The sequence below is a fragment of the Trichoderma gamsii genome (genome assembly GCF_001481775.2).
Source record: "Trichoderma gamsii strain T6085 chromosome Unknown Scaffold_23.2, whole genome shotgun sequence".
Classification (NCBI taxonomy): domain Eukaryota; kingdom Fungi; phylum Ascomycota; class Sordariomycetes; order Hypocreales; family Hypocreaceae; genus Trichoderma; species Trichoderma gamsii.
In genome coordinates, this window is record NW_020171360.1 from 252,627 (window position 1) to 270,785 (window position 18,159).

An 18,159-nucleotide genomic window follows, 5' to 3' on the forward strand; every position below is an offset into this window, starting at 1 on the left:
CAGGCTCGAGGACATTACCATAACTAGAAGACTAGATAGAATCTCAGAAGTTTGCTTTACAAGTCTGTGTGCCCTATCACTTCATTTGATCTCGTGCTTAGGAACATTTAACTTCCGTGTATCATTTATTTCAATCATTATATATTATCTAGGCGGGTAGTAGGTATATTCTAGGTATATACCAGGCTGAAACCCCATCCATGTCTTTCGTACTTCGTAACTCGCTATTGTACAAGAGTGCTCTTAGGTTTATCTCTAGGCAACTCGGACAAAAAAAGAAATAGGGGAAGAGGCGACTCCAAGTGATCCAAGTGAAGGCTACATGCCCCGTTCCAGAACGCTTCCAAGCCGTTCATCTACTTTCGTTTAATTTTACTCGTCTTTATCGGACACTGGACTGACGTGAACCTGCCATAGCCTGGATAGGGATTTTGGAAACTCCGCTTTGCGCTCTTTGCTCACCCAATCATCGTACTCTTCGTGGGTGACTTTTTCAGCCAGAATGCCCTTCATCTCGCCTCTGTGCACTACGCCGTCTGTGAGAGATGAGTTGGCGCTACGGGTGGTTCGCAGAAAGTGCCAAAAGTCATCCGTCACGCGGACGTACTCGCCCAAAGCCTCTTTCACGTTGAGACTCGCCCCCGTGGTCCAGCTCAGCAGAAGGGGTTCAATCAGGGGAGCGTCCGAGACGCTGGGGTGCGAAGTGCCGATGCTGGTGAGGAACCAGGACGAGTGGCTGGGAATGCGCTTGAGCACGCTGAGGGCGAGGTCCTTGACGGTGTCAAAGTGCGGGCGGTTGTAGAAGACGCTGCGCTGCTTGGACCAGGAGTTGGAGTGGACGATGAGGAGGGGCACGTCGATGAGGGCGTTGAGGGGCCCGCTCTGCTTGCCTGGGTCGAGGATGATGCCGCCAATGGCAGGATTGACGTCTGAGGGAGCGTGCTTGAGGGCCTGGAGAGCGCCGGTGGCGCCAAAGGAGTGGCCGCCGATGGTGAGGTTGCCAAAGTCGAGGCGGTTGGCCCAGCTGTGGAGGTGGGAGCCCTCGGAGCGGGAGTTGCGAGTGAAGATGTCGTCGCCGTGGCCGTTGTTGATGGCGCGGAGGATGTTGATGGTTTCGAGGATCTCGGCGTCCCGGAAGGCGAGCTGTTCGCGCTTGTACTTTTCGGTGTCCATGGGAGGGTCTGAGAGGAGCTCGGCTTCTTTGAAGTGGAGGAGCTGTTTGTCCTGTTCGCCCTTGATTCTCATGAGGGTGCCGGGACAGCTTCCGTCGCGATGCTCGATTGCTGCGACGACGTAGCCGCGGCTGGCGAGCTCGCCGATGTAGTGGGTGTAGTCCCTCCTCGAGCTGGCATCGCCGTGGGAGAAGACCATGACGGGGAGTTGTTCAACTTCCTCTTCGTCTCTCTTTCTTAACTCTAGTTTTGGCAACTCTCCGTCTGACCACTCTACTTCTGCTTCTGCAGCGGTCGTTCCTAGCAATGGCGCATCGACCTTGGCAGGAATTGTGATGCCGCCCGCCACAAGCCACAGCCCAAATGTGAATATCGGCCGCATCAAGAAGTTGTTGACGTGCGCGTACTTTGCATATCCAGCCGCCGTCAGGCCAATCGGCCGCGCAAACCAGTCGTGCCTCATCCTGCGCTCTTTCACGCTCTTGTCGACGGGATAGTAGACGGTGAAGAGCGTCGTGCGGTGCTCAAACGCCGGCTCGCCGGTGCTCTTGAAGACGGTCTCGGACACGCGCCGCGGCTTGTCCAGCGCAACCTCGACATCCACGGCGCCGACACCGTACGGGCCCGAGTACGGCGGCAGCGGCGAGGCCAGCAGCGGGACGCCGCGCACGAAGCACAGCAGCGCATAGGCGGCGACGACGACGAGCGCGGCGACCGGCCAGGATGGACAGGATGGACATGAACGCCGGGGCCGTAGGAAGGCGGCCAGCGAGGCGAGGATGCGGCGCCACCAGCGAGTGAACCGGCCGTTCCGGTGTGCGCGGAGCCATTTCGGGTGCTGCAGCTGCAGCCATCGGGGCTGCGTGACGGTGGGGGCAAGCAGAGGCGAGTCGGGCGAAACAGCATCTGATTGTTCTTGGACGGGGTCGAGCTCGAGCTCGAGCTCCGAGTCGGACGAGTCGTCGGGCGAGGGCAGCGCCCGGGCGGAGATGCGCGCCGTGGGTTTGGATTTTGAGGAAGACATGGCTGTGGAACGAGTGAGGCTATCGAGGGGTGGAATCGAGAGGGACGAGACGAAAGTGCCTGTTGTTGTGCTACGACTACAGGGGATGCAGCGCTGCGGGAGTGGTCGATGACGTAGGCAGAGGCGGGAGGATGCTAGCAATCGGTACATGATCGTTCTAGAAGGATGGTGGTCGATTGTGGGTATTTTTGGGTACTGACGGAAGTACTTTTTACTAGGTATGGAGCTTAAAAAAAAAAGAACAGGGGGAGAAAAAAGATGCTGCACGATAAGGAAGTTTGGGTTAAGGAGAAGCTGACGATGGCTTTATCGGCAAAGATTCTTAATTTACGCCGGATTTTATACACGTATAGAATCAAATGATAGCAGGATGATAGAGGTGAGATTCTGATTTTCAAGCCTAATTGCACTACAACTTTATCTTGAAATACCACCATTTATAGAGCTGCTGCACACAAGCTTCGGCCGCCTATAGGGTATGGCAGCTTTGGGAGCTTTCGTTGACGCCAACGACGTAGCGGTGGCAAATGAATGATGCCCTGATATCTTGGGTACTAAGCAGCTGTTTCCTTTGGAACAATTACTGTTGTATGAAATAGAGCGTTCTTGGTTATTAAAAAGAAAAAAAAAAGAAAAAGAATGTTAGTATGTTAGATTAGACGGTCCCTTCTACAGGCTCGCTACGCTGTTCCTGTACTAATGAACAGATGAAAAGAACTCAGTAGGTACCCAAGTACTTCTATATTTGGCCGTAGAGGTTTCGCCGGAGCTTGAATTGTATTGCACATATCATTCGTTTGTAAATTCAATTCTACCTCCTATCTCCCTTATCTTATTGCATGTAAAAGCATTATGACAAGCCAATCTTGCGTAGTTTCCTTGCATCCTTCGTAATACCTAGTGTATGGCTTACTACATGCTCCCGTCACTAACACGATATCACGAGAGCCAACATACGATAAATGCCTACATGCCGTTCACACAGCTAGAGAGGTCCAATAAAACCTACGCAGATCTAGGCCCTATTCATGGCAGGAAAAGCCACACCACAAGGTCGTTGCTACATTCGATACAACGTGCCATGGCCATGCATCGCCTGCCTTAGCCTCGCAGCTTACAGAAGTGCCTCCATTAGATACATCAGCGATGTGCTCGTGCATATGTACCGTGCAGTAGCAGTTGTTGACAGCTCTGATTCTGTAATGGCGCGTTGATGTTGGTGAAATGGACAAGATGGCTTTCCATATGATCAGCTGCTTCTCGAAACAATGACGGAGAGTTTCTCCATCTGATGCCTAATAAAGAGCTAGCTGTTGGCGCAAGCGATCTACCTAGGTATATGATGTAAAAATACGGTGGACTCCATCTATAGTCCTTTCGGCAAAAGATACCAGCATTCATAAACGGAATATGATGAGACAAGGGATCGAGAATGGCGGGGAACTCCGGACGCCCCGTGTGTTGCTGTCTACAAGTAATACTGGCAATCCCTCTTATGGCGAACGGCATCGCCTTGCAGCGTGCACAGTGTACGGTACATGTGATTGGCAGTAATCTTGCTGGCAGTTGACCGGAAAGCAAGTTTTGAGACATTATTGGTAGTAATACTGCGCAAGTTGCCGTCCAAGTGCCAGAAACGTGCTGCTCCTCGGGCCATTTCGATGGTGAGGAGTGTGGACGAACCGGGGATCCCCGCACTTGGCAGATTGGTACTCTAGTAGTACTGCTGCTTGTTACATCAGACGACAGCTTCCAAATTGGCCCGAAGTGGTACTGCTGCCCAAGCACTTGGTGCGGAGAAAGAGAGGTGGATGTAGGTATCCTATTTGGTTCTGGGTGCCGGGCAGCTCCGTTATGATTTGGTTACTTTTGCTGATAGAGACCTGCAATGTCGCTGTAACATCTTCATGCACTCGATCTTGTAGGCCGACGAAGTAAAATAGGTATAGTAAGATGAGACAGAGCATTCAGTAAACACGCGCATGCTTTGTCTCGGAGCCTTTGCGTCATCACAGTGTCTGGTTCCAAACTCGATAATCCCCTCCTCTCGTCCCAACTGCTGGCTCACTGATCGGTACGAAGCAATGCTAGTCTAGTGCTCTGTAAGAATGAAGCAGATTCCGTGCAAAAAGTCCGGGCTGAAGGTGATTCATGCAAGCCAGATGCATAAAGCGGGCGAGTGGAGAGGACTGGCGGCTTGGACCGAAGCACCAACTGCAGATGCAGACTTGAAGCGCCAATCACGCTGCCTCGCTGGCTGCCGCGTGAGCTAGAAGAGATTGCATGCTTGGACGATTCAGGATAGACGGCAGAGAGGGAAATGTTACAGTGTTGGTTGGAGGCGTTGATGCCGGATGTGCTCGTCTTCAAGAGGTTGTGAGCCATGCTTTTAATGTTGTTGGTACAAGCACGGACAGGTACCTGCTACAAGTTGCTGCCCGCATTTGGCAGTTGACATTGTCATGGCCCAAACGGTCGGTAACTGGGCAGAGTCTCCCTTTTGACATCAATGCTGCTAGCATCGGGTCCAAAGCACAGAGTGCCTATCATGCTACGTCTCTTACTTATTTGGCGGTTTACGGCAAACAGGTATCTACGCGTGGATTGCGGCGTGGCGTGACGGAAGAGGCAACATGGCCAAACCCAAATGACACGCGCCTCGGACGGGCCGCAGCGGGAACTCGGTGGCTAAAGTTACCTTTGCCAACATGGAAGACTTTGTAGGTATTCAAGAGTGCTCTTTCGAATTTGAATCCAACTCAAGTTCGAAGTAGCAAAAGAGCCGGCTAGTGTTCGGTGGATAGGCCTCCCACTTACAGATAGCATCACCTGCGTCCAGTTACGCCGCGCGGGTATTACATCCACCCAGTCTATGTGTAATAGGGTATCCAGTATTGCCCTATTTTGGAATCAAAAGAATCAGGCTTATTTCGAGACGAACCGTAATCCGGGTATAGCCCGGGGCCGAGTGGCGCGCAAATCTCGACGAATGGAGTCAAATATCCGTTTTGATAGCCAGGCCAAGCAAGTTGTTGGTAGATTTCCATCCCAGCGGGCCCCCCTCCATGGATGGTACCCCACAAACAGCTCCGAAAAAGGGCTGTTGGAGATGGTGCTCGAGTCGTTCGATTGCCCGTGTCAATCTGTCTGTCTGTGGCAGTGCTACAGTAGCACTGCTCGTAGCAGGAGTCAAAGTTGTCTTGTAGAATTTGACGTGGGCTTATCCAGGTAGTGATATCAGGTCGAGCTGAAGCTCAGATGCTCCATAATTGACACCCGTATGGACAATAGCTGAGCAATGGACCAGGCGATACGAGCTTGTGAAATTAATGGCTTGGGAGGGGTCCTGAAAGGGGAGAGGTGAAAGACAGAAAGACAAGAGGTGGCTCCGTAGAAGCCCCAAGCGGGTAGGCGGCGGGCCAGGGGTGGAAAGCAGCGGGTTTGGGTGTCATTTGTAGGTATTTGTGTGACTGCCTGTAGTTGATGCGTTCAATGGCACAAGTAGCTGAACCAGGCTTGTAGAAGCACAAGCAGATGTCACAACTGCCGGTGTCTTATGGGAGCAATTGACGATATTACACGCGGTAGTAACATTGAACAGTCTGTATAGGACGGGACGCACTGGCCCTAGGGCAGTGTCAAAGCGCGCGCTGTGAAGCCTTGCGCCTTGTAAGGCTGAGCCCAGCCCAGCTGTGATTGCATCAACACGCTGTGCCGCTGTGCTGTGCTGTGCTGTGCTGTGCTCGGTAGTAATATTTGCATCAAATCTCAAATCATGGACACAAGTAACTCATACCTCGCTTCTCACCTCTCACCTCTCACCTCTCACTTTCTGTGCCAGCAGCTAATGCCGCTCGCCTGCATGGGCAGACGCGCAGACGCTCTGGAAGCACCGCTGGAACAACTGCCAAAACCCCCATGTCCAGCCCCGTCCAGCCCCGTCCTGCCCCGTCCTGGCTCCAGCGTCCCGCCGTAGCATTGCACAGTGCACGGGCTTACTGTCTCTCTCTTCCAATCTCATATCTTCATGTCCCAAGTTCTCCGTCGTCTCCCGGCGCATGACACCACCCTGATGGCCTCTCCAATGAAGGAAAAGAGGCCCCCAACAAAGGGCCCCAAAAAAGACCCCAAGAGCTGCATCGGCAAGCCCAGCTGTAAAGTCCGCCATCGAATCAGAAAATGGCGCCCCGAGCCTACGGGAGGCTAAGGCAAGCTTGCGGGTGGGATGGGCGCGGATGGCTTGGGATGCGATGGCCATTTTCTTGGTCAGCGAGCAGCAGCGCCGTTGACCTCTTTTGCTCTCGCCAAGATCGAGCCATTGGTAGTGGAGATGCGGAGCAGAGACAAATGGTGAGTGGCACAAGGGCCGATACAGGTACTCGGAAACTGAGCGAGCAATGGATGTCTATCGTCTGGTGTCTGTGCTTCTGGCAGTAGCTGAATGGTGGTTGTATATAGATGATCGCGATTCATATGCCGGATATTCTGAGCTGAGGACATGACAGGTGCAGGTTAATAATAGAGACTTGTATCTTTCAGAGAGAGCAGCCTTTCGAAGAAATACTATAACAATGGCGAATGCATGTACTCTTTTCTCTGCTACATCTTACTCTTATACACCACTACATGTACTGATATGACTCCAACAGATAGTAAGCCATGTGCCTGCCATGTGAACTTAAAGTGTGGCGTACAGCAGAATTCAATTAACTAGACAGTCGTCTGGCAGTCAGTGAAGCATAATTCCACGACAAACCATCAGATCACCTCAAGTTCACCTCAGCGTTGTCTCCCTCTTGACGCTCAAGTACAAGTAGAGATATTGAGCCCATACTGATAGCGCCGGGCCCCTCCGTAGGCCTGTCAGCGCTTCTCCAGCGGTGTTGCACTGTGCCGTACAGTGCCCGCCGCGCTGACCCGTTGCACCTGCCTGTGCTGCGCTGCTCTTGCATCCTCTGGCCACTTCCAGGTTTTACTACCGCCAAGGTACCTCTAATTTTTTCTTCCTCCTCCCTACTCTGTTTTCTCTCTCTCCTCCATCACGAATTTTTCTCTGTCTTTTTTTTATTTCCCTACCACTCGTGCTCTTCTTCGACTTCAACGCCGTACTCGCTCAGCTCTCCAGCAACCACCTGTGCGCTAAGCCGGTTCCCGCTGTGGTTTGGCTCGGCCCCGCTTCGTCTTCATTTCTCCCGAGACCCCTTTACTTGAGCGATTCGACGCCTCTTTTTTTCTCGTCTCGTCGCGCCGCGGCTTTTTCCTTTGCTTGCACCATCTCACGTTTGCGCCTTGCTGCCGCTCCGACGAATTCCCTGCCGCCTCTCCAACGCACGGCGCTGCTTGTTTCCCCGGGGGTGAGTCGAGTCCCCCGTTTGCCCTGCTGCTGGCCAGCCGAGTTTGCGCTGCCACATCGCCGGATCGCTTGATCCAGGCCCTCGCTTCTTAATCCCGCCCCCTCCACCGGCTCTGCCCAGGCCTGCAACAACTCGGCCACATGCCACTACTCCCCTTTGGCGATGTCGCATCTTCAGCGGCACCCCAGCCGACGGGCTGTTCCAATCTCTGGGCCGTGGGGATCCTGATATGACGACGTTTTTCTACTATCCATCGCCCCACAAATTGCATTTGACCGCAACTTTTGGATTTTATCTCGCATCTTGGCCACTAACACTTCCTCCGAGTCTTGCAGTCCTTTCGATAGCCATCCCATCGCCAGCTGCCTCCTCGTCTGTCCTCGCCCGGTCGATCGATTCTTTGTCCCCCGACGGAAACAATGTCCTACTACGATAACCCCCAGTGGTCGGCCCCGAGCCAGACCCCCAACAACTGGGAGCACCACGGCGCGACCACTCCTGTTCGCGCAGGTACGTTGCGCGCTCCCGCTGCCTCTGTCGATTCTGGGCGCCGCAACTGACTTTTTTGATGTCCACAGGTGCCAACGGACCACAGCCGCAGGACGACTACGCTTTTTCCTATCAATTTGACGGTATGTGTGGTGCCGGGGAATGGAATCCTGTTTCCCCAGAAAACACAATGCCTGTTGCTTGAAAGTGTACTGCTTCTTTTCGCTGCCCATTGCAAGGCGCCACGGGCTGCTGCCATTGGTCCACTCGAGATTTGGCACTACGACAGCAACAACACTTTGACAACCATCTCCGATGATTTCTACTTCCCCCCGTCGCTCGAGATTTAGCATAACACTGGGCAGAGGCTAACTGATGGATTCATAGAGGTTGATCGTGCTCACGAAAACTTGCAAAAGTCTGGCAAAGGCTACATGATGAACGCTCGACGTGAGTTTTCCGTGCCCTACTGCTACTGAGCTGTCTCTGGCTACAACACCCCTTTCCATCTCCTTTGCCTGCTTGTAGTAAGTAGCAAGGGCCTCGACGAGGCCCCTAAAGAAATCTCATAGCTAACCACGTAGCTGTTTCCCCCTTGTTATAGATGGTCGAATGGGTGGCTCTCGTGCCCACTCTGTCAACAACTTCGACGACAGTCGTGGCTCTCAAGGAGCAAATCTCCATAATTTCTATGCTTCTCAGCGTCACCAGTCTTCGCGAGGCTCCAACGAGGCGGAGCAGGTCTTGCAGGCGAAGAGAAGGATGGCGGCCCAGCGGGAGCGTGAGCTCCGAAACCTCCACACGGAGCAGCAATATCAGCGAAGTAGGCCTCCCTCAACTGTGTAGCACGTCCTGTCTTCCTATTCAAAAAAGTGGTTCCCAGAGCAAACCAAAAAATTATATAAAGAAAATGTTATTGGCCAATAGGCGGTTCAAGATGGACGCTTCTGGCCGAGTCTTCTTTTGTTTTTCTTTCTTTGGAGTTTTATTGTGTTTATGTTCAGTGTTTGAAGATTTAGTGCGCAGCATGTGCTAACGAATCTTCTTCTGACGTAGGTGTCTTGACTGATGTTGCCGTCCAGCAGGGCAACAAGCATATGACCGAGGAGGAGACTCGTGAACTCATTGCTCGCCAGCGCAGCGCTTTGTATGGCGAAGGCAGCTTTGCGGACAAGGCCAGCTACATTGACGAGACTGGTGCCGTCCGCACCGGTGCCCCTGGTCCCAGCGGCCCTGCAAGCCTGCGAGGCCACTCCCCCCTCACATACGACACCATTGGCCGCGTCCCCCAGGCTGACGTGGGAACTCCCGGATCGGCGGCTGATGTCAACGCGGCTGATCCCGGCTCGCGACCCCAGAGCACTGCCAGCCCCCAGACCAGCGGCCCGACCAACAAGGTCTTTGACAACGCCGTCGGTTCCCAGAGCCGGACCAGCACGTCCAGCCCGACCAGCGGATCGCCTCCCCGTGGAGATTTCGGACCCGGCTCCAAGTCTTCCCAGGGAGCTGCTGTTGCCCCCATCGGAACTCGTCCCACCGGAACACCCACGGCCAACGCCTCTGCCAAGCGCTCGAGCACTCCCCATGCTACTTCTGGTGGATGGGGCCGTGGTAACGGTGTCTGGGGCGGTTCTGGCCTCGGTGCTCAGGCCAGCGTTTGGGGTTAAAGTCCATTTTTGTCATTACATTGGGTGACGGCGTTGAAAGGACGCGCGCGTGTACATTCTTTTGCGTGTTTTTGTCATTTTCTTTTTCTCTTTTTCTCTTTGACGGCAAGGGGAATGAGCAGGCTGAATTGTTGCATTAGTATTAGTAGAAAAACAGGCGCTGGAGGTGAGGGAAAGGAATGGATCTGTTTGGCATTTTGGTTCGGTCGTTTTGGTCAAGGCGGTTGATTTCGATCTTCGCGCGTTTTGCTTTCGCTGGGTTCAAGTCTTTGGTACGATATTCGGCGAAGAAAGGTATTGCGAGGCATTTCTGGGCGATTACGATCAAGGCAAAAAAAGGGGGGGGAGGAAAGGAGGCTTGCTCTACCTTATACCTAGGGGTTCTGGAATTGGGATGAGCCTCAGACAGAGGAACGAAGATATCCGGATAGGAGTTATCTTGCTTTTGGCGCAGGATTGGGACAGGAACGAGGAGTTGCGTCCTTGTTCGCTATAACGGCGTATTCATTGTTTTGAGTTTTTATGGCTCCGATTTATATGTGACGGTGGGACAACAAAATTGCACAGGCATTGGGAGAAACGTGGTCGATAGGAGAAAGGTGGAAAGAGGAACCTCGACTACGGAGCAGTCATTTGCTGGCGGTGGAACAAAAGATTTCGACGAGGAATACCCGGAAACTCGGAGAGGCGTTCCATTGGACTACTGGAAAGTTGAACTATCAAGAATGGAAATACACTTTGCGCCTTTATTGGCAAGGGGGCATGGAAATGGGATAGGATGCATGGCGCTATTATAGCCCAAGGGGGGAGCAAAAAAAGCCCAAAGAGCAAAAGCACAAAAAAACTGAAAAAGAAAGAGGGAAACAACAAAATCATTGCTGTGGAAAAAAGGGGTTGAGCGTAAAACTAGCTTTGGGATTCGGTTTGATTTCATGCACGTTTTCTTTCTATATATGTCTTCTCTTTGGGTGGCTTTGGGAATAGGCTTGGGCTCTTTGTCGGCTTTTTCATTGGTCTTATTTGATTTTTAGGGATGGAATGGATTTTGAGGAGTTGCTTTCATTGTTGACCAAAGTCTGCTCCTTTCTATACCGCTGGGGAATTACAGGCGCGTCAATGATTGGAAAGAGGGAGAAGGATGCTAATGAGAGTTGACAAGAGGACGAGAGCAATTGGGAAATGGATGTGCGAGGGCTAGTTAAACGTAACAAGATACATGTAATGGGAGAAATTGGTTTGCGAATGTGTTGGCGTTGTAATTGCGTTGTTGTTGCGTTGTTGGACTTTTGTACGACTAAGCGCAACTGCCATTAGACTGCCGTTGATGAAGGCAGCTTGATCGTTTGCTGCCGAGTTATTGTTCTACATTTAAATTCAACTGGGTGAGGAAATATTCGTGTTGATGGTCTATATACTATCATAAGCATGCTCTATATATACCAAGAAGAAAAAAAGTCATTTGTCTAACCCCCCCTTTCCAACGCCAGGTTGTTACCCCTATCATTCTCTTTCTCTCTTTCTCTTGTCCTCTATCATAACAAGTTGTATCAGCTGAATCATAGCATCAACAGCTTGGCCCCCTCTTCCAGATCCATCACGTCGTCTGCCCTCACGGCCTTGCCTCCCCAGACGACGGTGCCGGTGCCGTCAACGGCAAAGGCTCCGGACTCTTGCCATTTGCTGCCCAGTTCTGTCGAGGGGTTGTTTTCGTTGATTGTCATATTCTCTCCAGCACTACCACCTCCTTTACTACTACTATTACCAGAAGAAGTAGTATTGGTCGTAGAAGTAGTAGCAGCACCCCCTTTCTTCCTCGGCGTCAATATCGCCTCCACCCGCCTCTCCTCCTGCCTCCCCTTCCTCGCATCAACCGCACTCGCCACTTTCTCCCCCAGCCAACCCGTTTCTTTCCACGCCTGGACTTGGGCTGTTGGGCCCAGACAGTACCACAGGCTGCTGGCCACGCCGAGGCCCCAGGCGGCGTAGATGGCGCGCTCTTGGTCGATGACGATTTGGACGTTCCAGGCGCCGCCGAGCATGTCGATCCATTTGGAGGTGGCCCGCGGGGAGGCGTGGGAGATTGCGATGCAGGTGATGGAGCCGGCGTGGCGGTTTGCGATGGTGCGGAGGGTGAGGAATGTTTTTTGGGCGACTGGTCGAATGTAAGTAAGTGTGCATATATATATATGTGTGTGTGTGTGTGAGTTGGTGTAAGTGGGTGGAAGAGGGAAGTGGATGGCTTCTATGTGAGTGTAACAATGAAAGGTGTATGAACAGGTATGTATAGTTTGGCACTTACAAGCACAACCCACGCATCTCAGAAACACAACCAGACACTTATTCCTCCTCCCCAGCTCCAGCCTCCTCTGGCGATCCTGCGGCGCAACGTCTCCGATGCGCGGAACGGGGGCGACTTTGACGGGAGGCGGCGGCGGGGAGAACCATGGGTGGACTTTGAGGGGGAGAGATTTGGGCGTCATCCACGAGGACCAGTTGTTGGTGCTGTCGCTGTTGCTGTTGGCATTTTTTGACGAAGAAGATGGTGATGTGAGAGAGGGAAAGTCTAGGGAGGTGTTGCTGGAGAGGCCGACTTTGCGGAGGGCGATTTTGGTGGTGAGGGAGGATATCATGGCTGTTTTCTTTAGGAGAGCATGTGGCCGTGGCAGAATAAGGAAAGAATAAAATGGCCTGGACGTTAAATGGTGTATATCCCTCTTTCTCGTCTTGATTATGTGTCCAAGAGAAAAAGGGTAGGTATTTAATTAGAGTACTTGATAATGAAAATGAGGACGGTATTCATATCACATGAAAGCTGATGCTCAGCAAATCGTATGATAAAATCAAAAATGCAGCACTACAGATAGATTCCACTTAAAAGAAAGACTGGAAGCTCCCTCTCAGCCATTTTACTGCTCGCATTACTACCCATCAAAGCATTCGCCCCGTACTATAATGCAAGAAACAAATCTGATACAAGGGGCGCGCAATTCCCAACGCCAGTGGCATCAGAAACATTAGGGCGTGCGAGTATCTGTGTCTGTGGCCCCCTCCTCTTGAAACAAGTGTTTGCTGTCAAAATGCCGAAATGACGCTGAACAGTTTACCTACATACTCGTTTATGTCATTTATGGCCTTTGTCTTCAATTTTCGAGCAGTGAGCCCTCCTTTGTTTGTTGAGGGGACTTGAGCGAAATCGAAAAAGGAAATGAACCCTGAAATTGGAATTTGGAGGGGTAGAAGCTTTCAGGGGGGATCCTGGTTCGAAATGAGCGAGTCAGGGGGTGGTGATTGGTTGGATGGCTGTGGAGGCGGATTGGATTTGCCCAGGGGTGCATGGGGGTGCATTTCTTACAATTTCATGTGTTGATGTGATGGACAAGTAGAATGGCCTTGGTTATGAATGAGTGATGAGTGATGATTAATGATTGAGATTGATGTTTTGTGATGCGGAAACACGTATCAGTTGTCTTACTAATAATAGGCGCTTACAAGAGCTGTCATGAACTCACAAGGCCGATTTATTTACTTAACAAAAGAATACGCGAGGCTGAAATTCACATAGAGGCTTCAAAAAGCCTGCTTTAGTTATTACTTAATTGATATAATGCTGTATATTGCAGAATTTCATTGTCATACACTTACACAGGGTGCGTAAGCCGAGTGTATTGCACCATGAAATCTCATCTCTCATTCTGAGCACAGCAGGTCTTCCTTTTCGGTTTGAAAATGCGAACAGGGAGACGTCGTTTAACTTCTTTCTCTTCTCTGTGGGGCTTGAATAATATAGCAATATACTCGGCTTCTTCCGAGCAAGATCAGAGGTGTACGATGACATGTGACGCCTCGCATTGGCTGCGCCTTGAGGTATCGAGCCTTGCTTACGTGGCGTCATATGCCCTCCCAATCGCGTACTTGGGACGAAGGAGGAGATGGAGGAGTTGAGATGAGATAAGAATATAAGCATAACAAAGCCTTGTACTACTTTCGACATGGCACTGTGCCTTGCTAAGAGACGCCTTGGAAATATATAAACAGGGGTATAGATGCCTTTCCAATTCTCATCTGAGGAATCAAGGCTGTGAGGTTGACTGTTGCTTCCAGGTATGACAGCTACTAGCCTCAAAATAACGGACTCGCTGGTAACAAACACATATCATCTCCGGATATCCAGTCTGATTCATCATGCTTGGATGCACAGATTTAGAAGCTCCAATGTATCAAAGACACAAGTACATGAGGCGCAGGGCCTCGAGCAAGGCTACTAGTCGCTTGCACAAGGCTGATTGAGTCTTGACCCTGGTAGTCGTAGCCATTGGATAGACTCAAGGATGCTATGATAAAGCTCATAAGCTATGGTAGCTTGATGCTGCTACAGCATGTGAATCATCGGATCAAGCCCTTCCGCATCGCTAGAAATGGCAAGGATATATCGCTGCTAGTACGTCTATATCTCTGTAATCTATTGGTCCACCACGAATCGCCTCAGATATAACTCTACGGCGCACTATGGATTCTAGACTTGGAGCGGCGCATCCAACTATTGGGCCGTGCAGGTCCACGGCGCAATGCTGCATATCAGAGCACGGCAGCACGGCAAGGCTATGCAATGCGCTGCTACGGCGTTACACTGCATGTGGTGACAGGCCGGGACACGTCATGGGAAACGGAAGAAACATCCGAACTCCTTGCACGATGCCTTGGGTAGATGTAGTTTACAGCCTCAGCGGTTGTGTCGATGGAGCTGAAGAGGCGAATGTAAGGCGGCTAAATGGCTCCCCGGCGACATTGCGGCGCGTCTTGGCAACTGACGAATATCAGCCTGATAGCCTACATTGAGTGCGTTGTTTTTTTGGCAACCCCAAGAACAAAACAAACAGAAGAGGAAAAGAAAGACAATTGTAATGAAAACTGACCATTACATCTCTGTTACGTGCGTTGTGGCGAGTACCTTCATGTAAGCTCAACCTTTGAAAAAGCATATAACCCAATCGAGACAGCGCCCAATATGTGACAGGGCATCTAATTGGACGGGCGTAGCTTGGAACGAAATAGCCTATCACAACTAGACATGTAGGCCTATTACCCCAGAGCAGAGCTTATCCTGCAGGAATAACATTAAGCGTTGGGTTGGGATAGGGCGATGGGCCGGCGTCAATCACGATCTGCCAGCTGACGTTAGACTGGAGCGAGAGTTTATGACAGATATTGGCCCGTTGCTAGCTCAGCTCGCGCCCATTAGGCAATTCATGTCGGGCTGAGAGCGCTGTATGCAACAGAGTTTAAGGGCTATGCGGGTACCTGACTCGAATTGAGTTCAGTTGAGTTGTTGAGTTCTCGTGTTGCCGTCGATCGCCTGGACATTGACATTGTTGAGCGTGTCATGACGTTTTGGTGCAATGCTGTCGGCAGTATCAATCAGAACTCTCGGCCGAAACATGAGTAGCGAATACACCGAGTAGTACCTTAGTTAAGGAGTATTCCAACGGTACGACCATTGCCAGTTTCTGTCCTCGGAACCCTTTCGATTAGGCCTTGCCTCTGCTAGGCTAAATGCAGATGGTGATACTGGCAGAGATGGCAGCTGGATACAAGTAGAGAAACGTGACATGGATCTGTGGCGGCCACCATCGTGTCACCCCAGAGCGACAGAGTCTAATACCAATAGTAACAGCAGTAGCAGTAGTTGCAATTCTAGCAGCTACTAGTCAGTCCTCCTATGCAGGGCGAGTCTAGAAACACAACCGTGCAGATGATGGTGGTTACCGGAAACGAGCTGCATACACACTCATGTAGCCACTATCCAATGCGGGCGCAGAGTCAAAGTCGAGTTATTGCCTCTATACGGAGCATTTGATACGAAGGAGCATCGAGATGATTCTCCGAGCCGGATGTGGAGGTGCAGCATCGGATAAACCAATGGGGGTACCATGCAGTGACGATGAAGATGCAGATGCAGATGAATGTTGGAGATGGAAATGGATAAATTTGAAACCTCGGAATCGCCCAAAAGAGGGCTGAAGGCGCAGGTACCGTGCCGCTGTAGACGCTGTATTACAGGCACAAGCACTGCAGCCGGCTACGTACAGCTTGTACATGTACTGATACGGGGCACACAGCCGGTTGACGGGTATTTGCGACAAGGACCCGATACAGCAGCTTTTCCCATTTTCATGCTGTAACCACGTCTGAGGCTGTCTGCATGATCAGGGTACAGTGAATACCTCTCTACTGTATAAACCCATAAGAGCAAGCGTCGACATTCATGCAACACTCCCTCTTATATGGTATCTGCTGCCTGGAGCCCAGTGATATGCATGTAATTCTAAGTTGTACTTGTACTAGTAATACGGCTGTCGCGGGAAAAGGGAGGCGGCAAAAAGACAGCGTGAGACGTAAAGAGGTGGCATGCATCACTTCCACCTGCCAAACCGAACCAATATCCAGGCTTGGCTAGTCCATCGTCACATTCAGAAGCTGTGCGTGCAAACCGCCCTTTCCAGCCCCATCCATTCCTACGATTCCTACGACTGGAAAACGACGGCACAAGAGACGGCATAATTCGTGATTCTCCCTGTCCCCAAAGATAGACACTCGTGACCTGTGGCTCTGCCAGATTAAGATGATGAGGTCGTTGAGCGATCTCGATCGTGAATGGATTTATTACAGTCACTGCTCCATACCTACAGGTATAAGGGTGCTCCATATACTTCAATACCTTGATTGGCGGGGACAGGTACGAAGTACTCCATAGACGCACTGCATTCAGTACTACTAGGTAGTAATCATCTCATTTCGTTTTTTGGAAGCCCTTTCGACGGCAAATGCGTGTACAGCGTATGGTTTTGGAAGGCATATTAGAAGCCCCAGTACCTAACATACATGTTGGTACCTGCTAGATCTGGGTATTACGAGAGCCAAGGCTGCTGTGCCTTGCCATCAGCACACTGCCTGGGTTTGGCTTTTTAGTCAGACAGGATAAATATGGATGTGTACCTATGATCACATGGATAAGACCTTGATCGTCATTGACAACTTGAGACAAAAAAGCTTGTCGCAGTGCCTGGATCAAGGAAACTTTAAGTCAAAATAGCATCCGCAGATCGGACGGAACAAACGCGTCTTGGCGTTGCGCGAATCTCCGGTGCGAGTGCCTGGACTCGTACCATGCATTCTACAAGGAGCTTATACAAGGCAATATAGGGATAGCGCAGTCCTGAGCCTCGGATTCTCTGTAGCGCGTCGACATGTTCTAAAACGATGTAGTCATCCAGCAGCTCGTATTATTAATGCTTTCAACACATGTAAGTAATATGTAATATTCGAATTTCATCCCCTTTTGCTCTTTGGTCCATCAGTGTTGGGCAAGCAGCGCGTCCAGAGCCTTTACATGCTCCATGCCAGCCGTCGCCCTTCCAACCTGTCTGTACGTAAATGGAAGTACTCGTGGGCCAGACACGAGAAACGCAAAGATGGGGGTTAAAGGGGGGGGGCCGCCACCACTCACTGCCATGCGGAGATGAGGTACAATATACTTTATACGGAGCATCGTGGCATCTGGTGCTCGTGCCGGATCTCTGCAGCAGCTTCCCCTGGCATTGATTGCTAGTAGTGGAGTGGCGGGTTCTGGGACTTGTTTGACCACCAGGCTTGTCTATGACGATGGATGACGCTGGAGGCAATAATCTCAAGGCAAACACCCAGCAATCAAGCATCTTCGCTTCTAAACAGATCTTTTGGTGCTGGTACAGGATGAAGGCGATCGCTCATTCAGGATGCTGGCAATACGCACAGAGAGCATGGGCTCAGTCTGCATAAGGGTAGTAGTACCCCCGTAGTATTGAGTGCTGGCGACGGGCGCTGCTGGAGACACAACTGACACCGATCTGACAACAGCAGTCGGTACTGCCCAATCATGCCAAGGCATTGAGAGATTGAAGAATTTGATGTTGATTCAACAACGCCGTGTACTAGGTAGGTAGGTACCTTGGTAGGTAAGGTAGGTAGGTAGGTAGGTAATGTGCTTCAGGTAGGCGATGCCCACTACAAGTGGAAGTCGCACAACACGTCGTATTGATAGTTCTTACGCTTCGTCTACGCAGACCCCGACCCGGGGAGCCAACTCCAGCACCAAGATTGGCGAAATTCATTCATTTTCGGCAGTCCGTCCACCTGAAGCGTGCTCATCTGCGTCTTCCAGTCACGCTGCAGAACCCCTAAGCTGCTGTCGATTCCGCGTTACAGGTTGCAGATACAGGCACCGGGGGCGTTTGCTGCTAGCGCCCCCGACCACCTGCTGGCATCGGCCGTGCAGCAGCAGCGTACATGTACCCGGACATTGGTCAATGATTGATCAAATGCCAATTCCAACTGAGCACTGCAGCCAGGCCAGTCCCGCTAGGGCTAAGGCGCATGGCCCGCCGTACCAGCACCGGTACCAGTACTCGTACTCGCTA

The 18,159-nt window shown here is 51.4% G+C and overlaps 3 protein-coding genes across 3 annotated transcripts; 1 reads left to right on the plus strand and 2 right to left on the minus strand.

Annotated features, from left to right (window-relative positions):
- Positions 1-372: 372 nt before the first annotated feature.
- TGAM01_v206713 (hypothetical protein) lies at positions 373-2,196 on the minus strand (the record flags this gene model as incomplete). The annotated part of the gene is made up of 1 exon (XM_018808930.1): positions 373-2,196. One exon carries the CDS (start codon positions 2,194-2,196, stop codon positions 373-375), a length of 1,824 nt encoding a protein of 607 aa, XP_018657812.1.
- A 5,773-nt stretch (positions 2,197-7,969) lies between these two features.
- Positions 7,970-9,706, plus strand: TGAM01_v206714 (hypothetical protein; the record flags this gene model as incomplete). Its single annotated transcript, XM_018808929.1, has 5 exons — positions 7,970-8,060; positions 8,129-8,182; positions 8,427-8,489; positions 8,644-8,862; positions 9,096-9,706. The coding sequence occupies 5 exons, from the start codon at positions 7,970-7,972 to the stop codon at positions 9,704-9,706; spliced, it is 1,038 nt and encodes a 345-aa protein (XP_018657811.1).
- A 1,556-nt stretch (positions 9,707-11,262) lies between these two features.
- TGAM01_v206715 (hypothetical protein) lies at positions 11,263-12,336 on the minus strand (the record flags this gene model as incomplete). The annotated part of the gene is made up of 2 exons (XM_018808928.1): positions 11,263-11,858; positions 12,006-12,336. The coding sequence occupies 2 exons, from the start codon at positions 12,334-12,336 to the stop codon at positions 11,263-11,265; spliced, it is 927 nt and encodes a 308-aa protein (XP_018657810.1).
- Between the last annotated feature and the right edge of the window lie 5,823 nt (positions 12,337-18,159).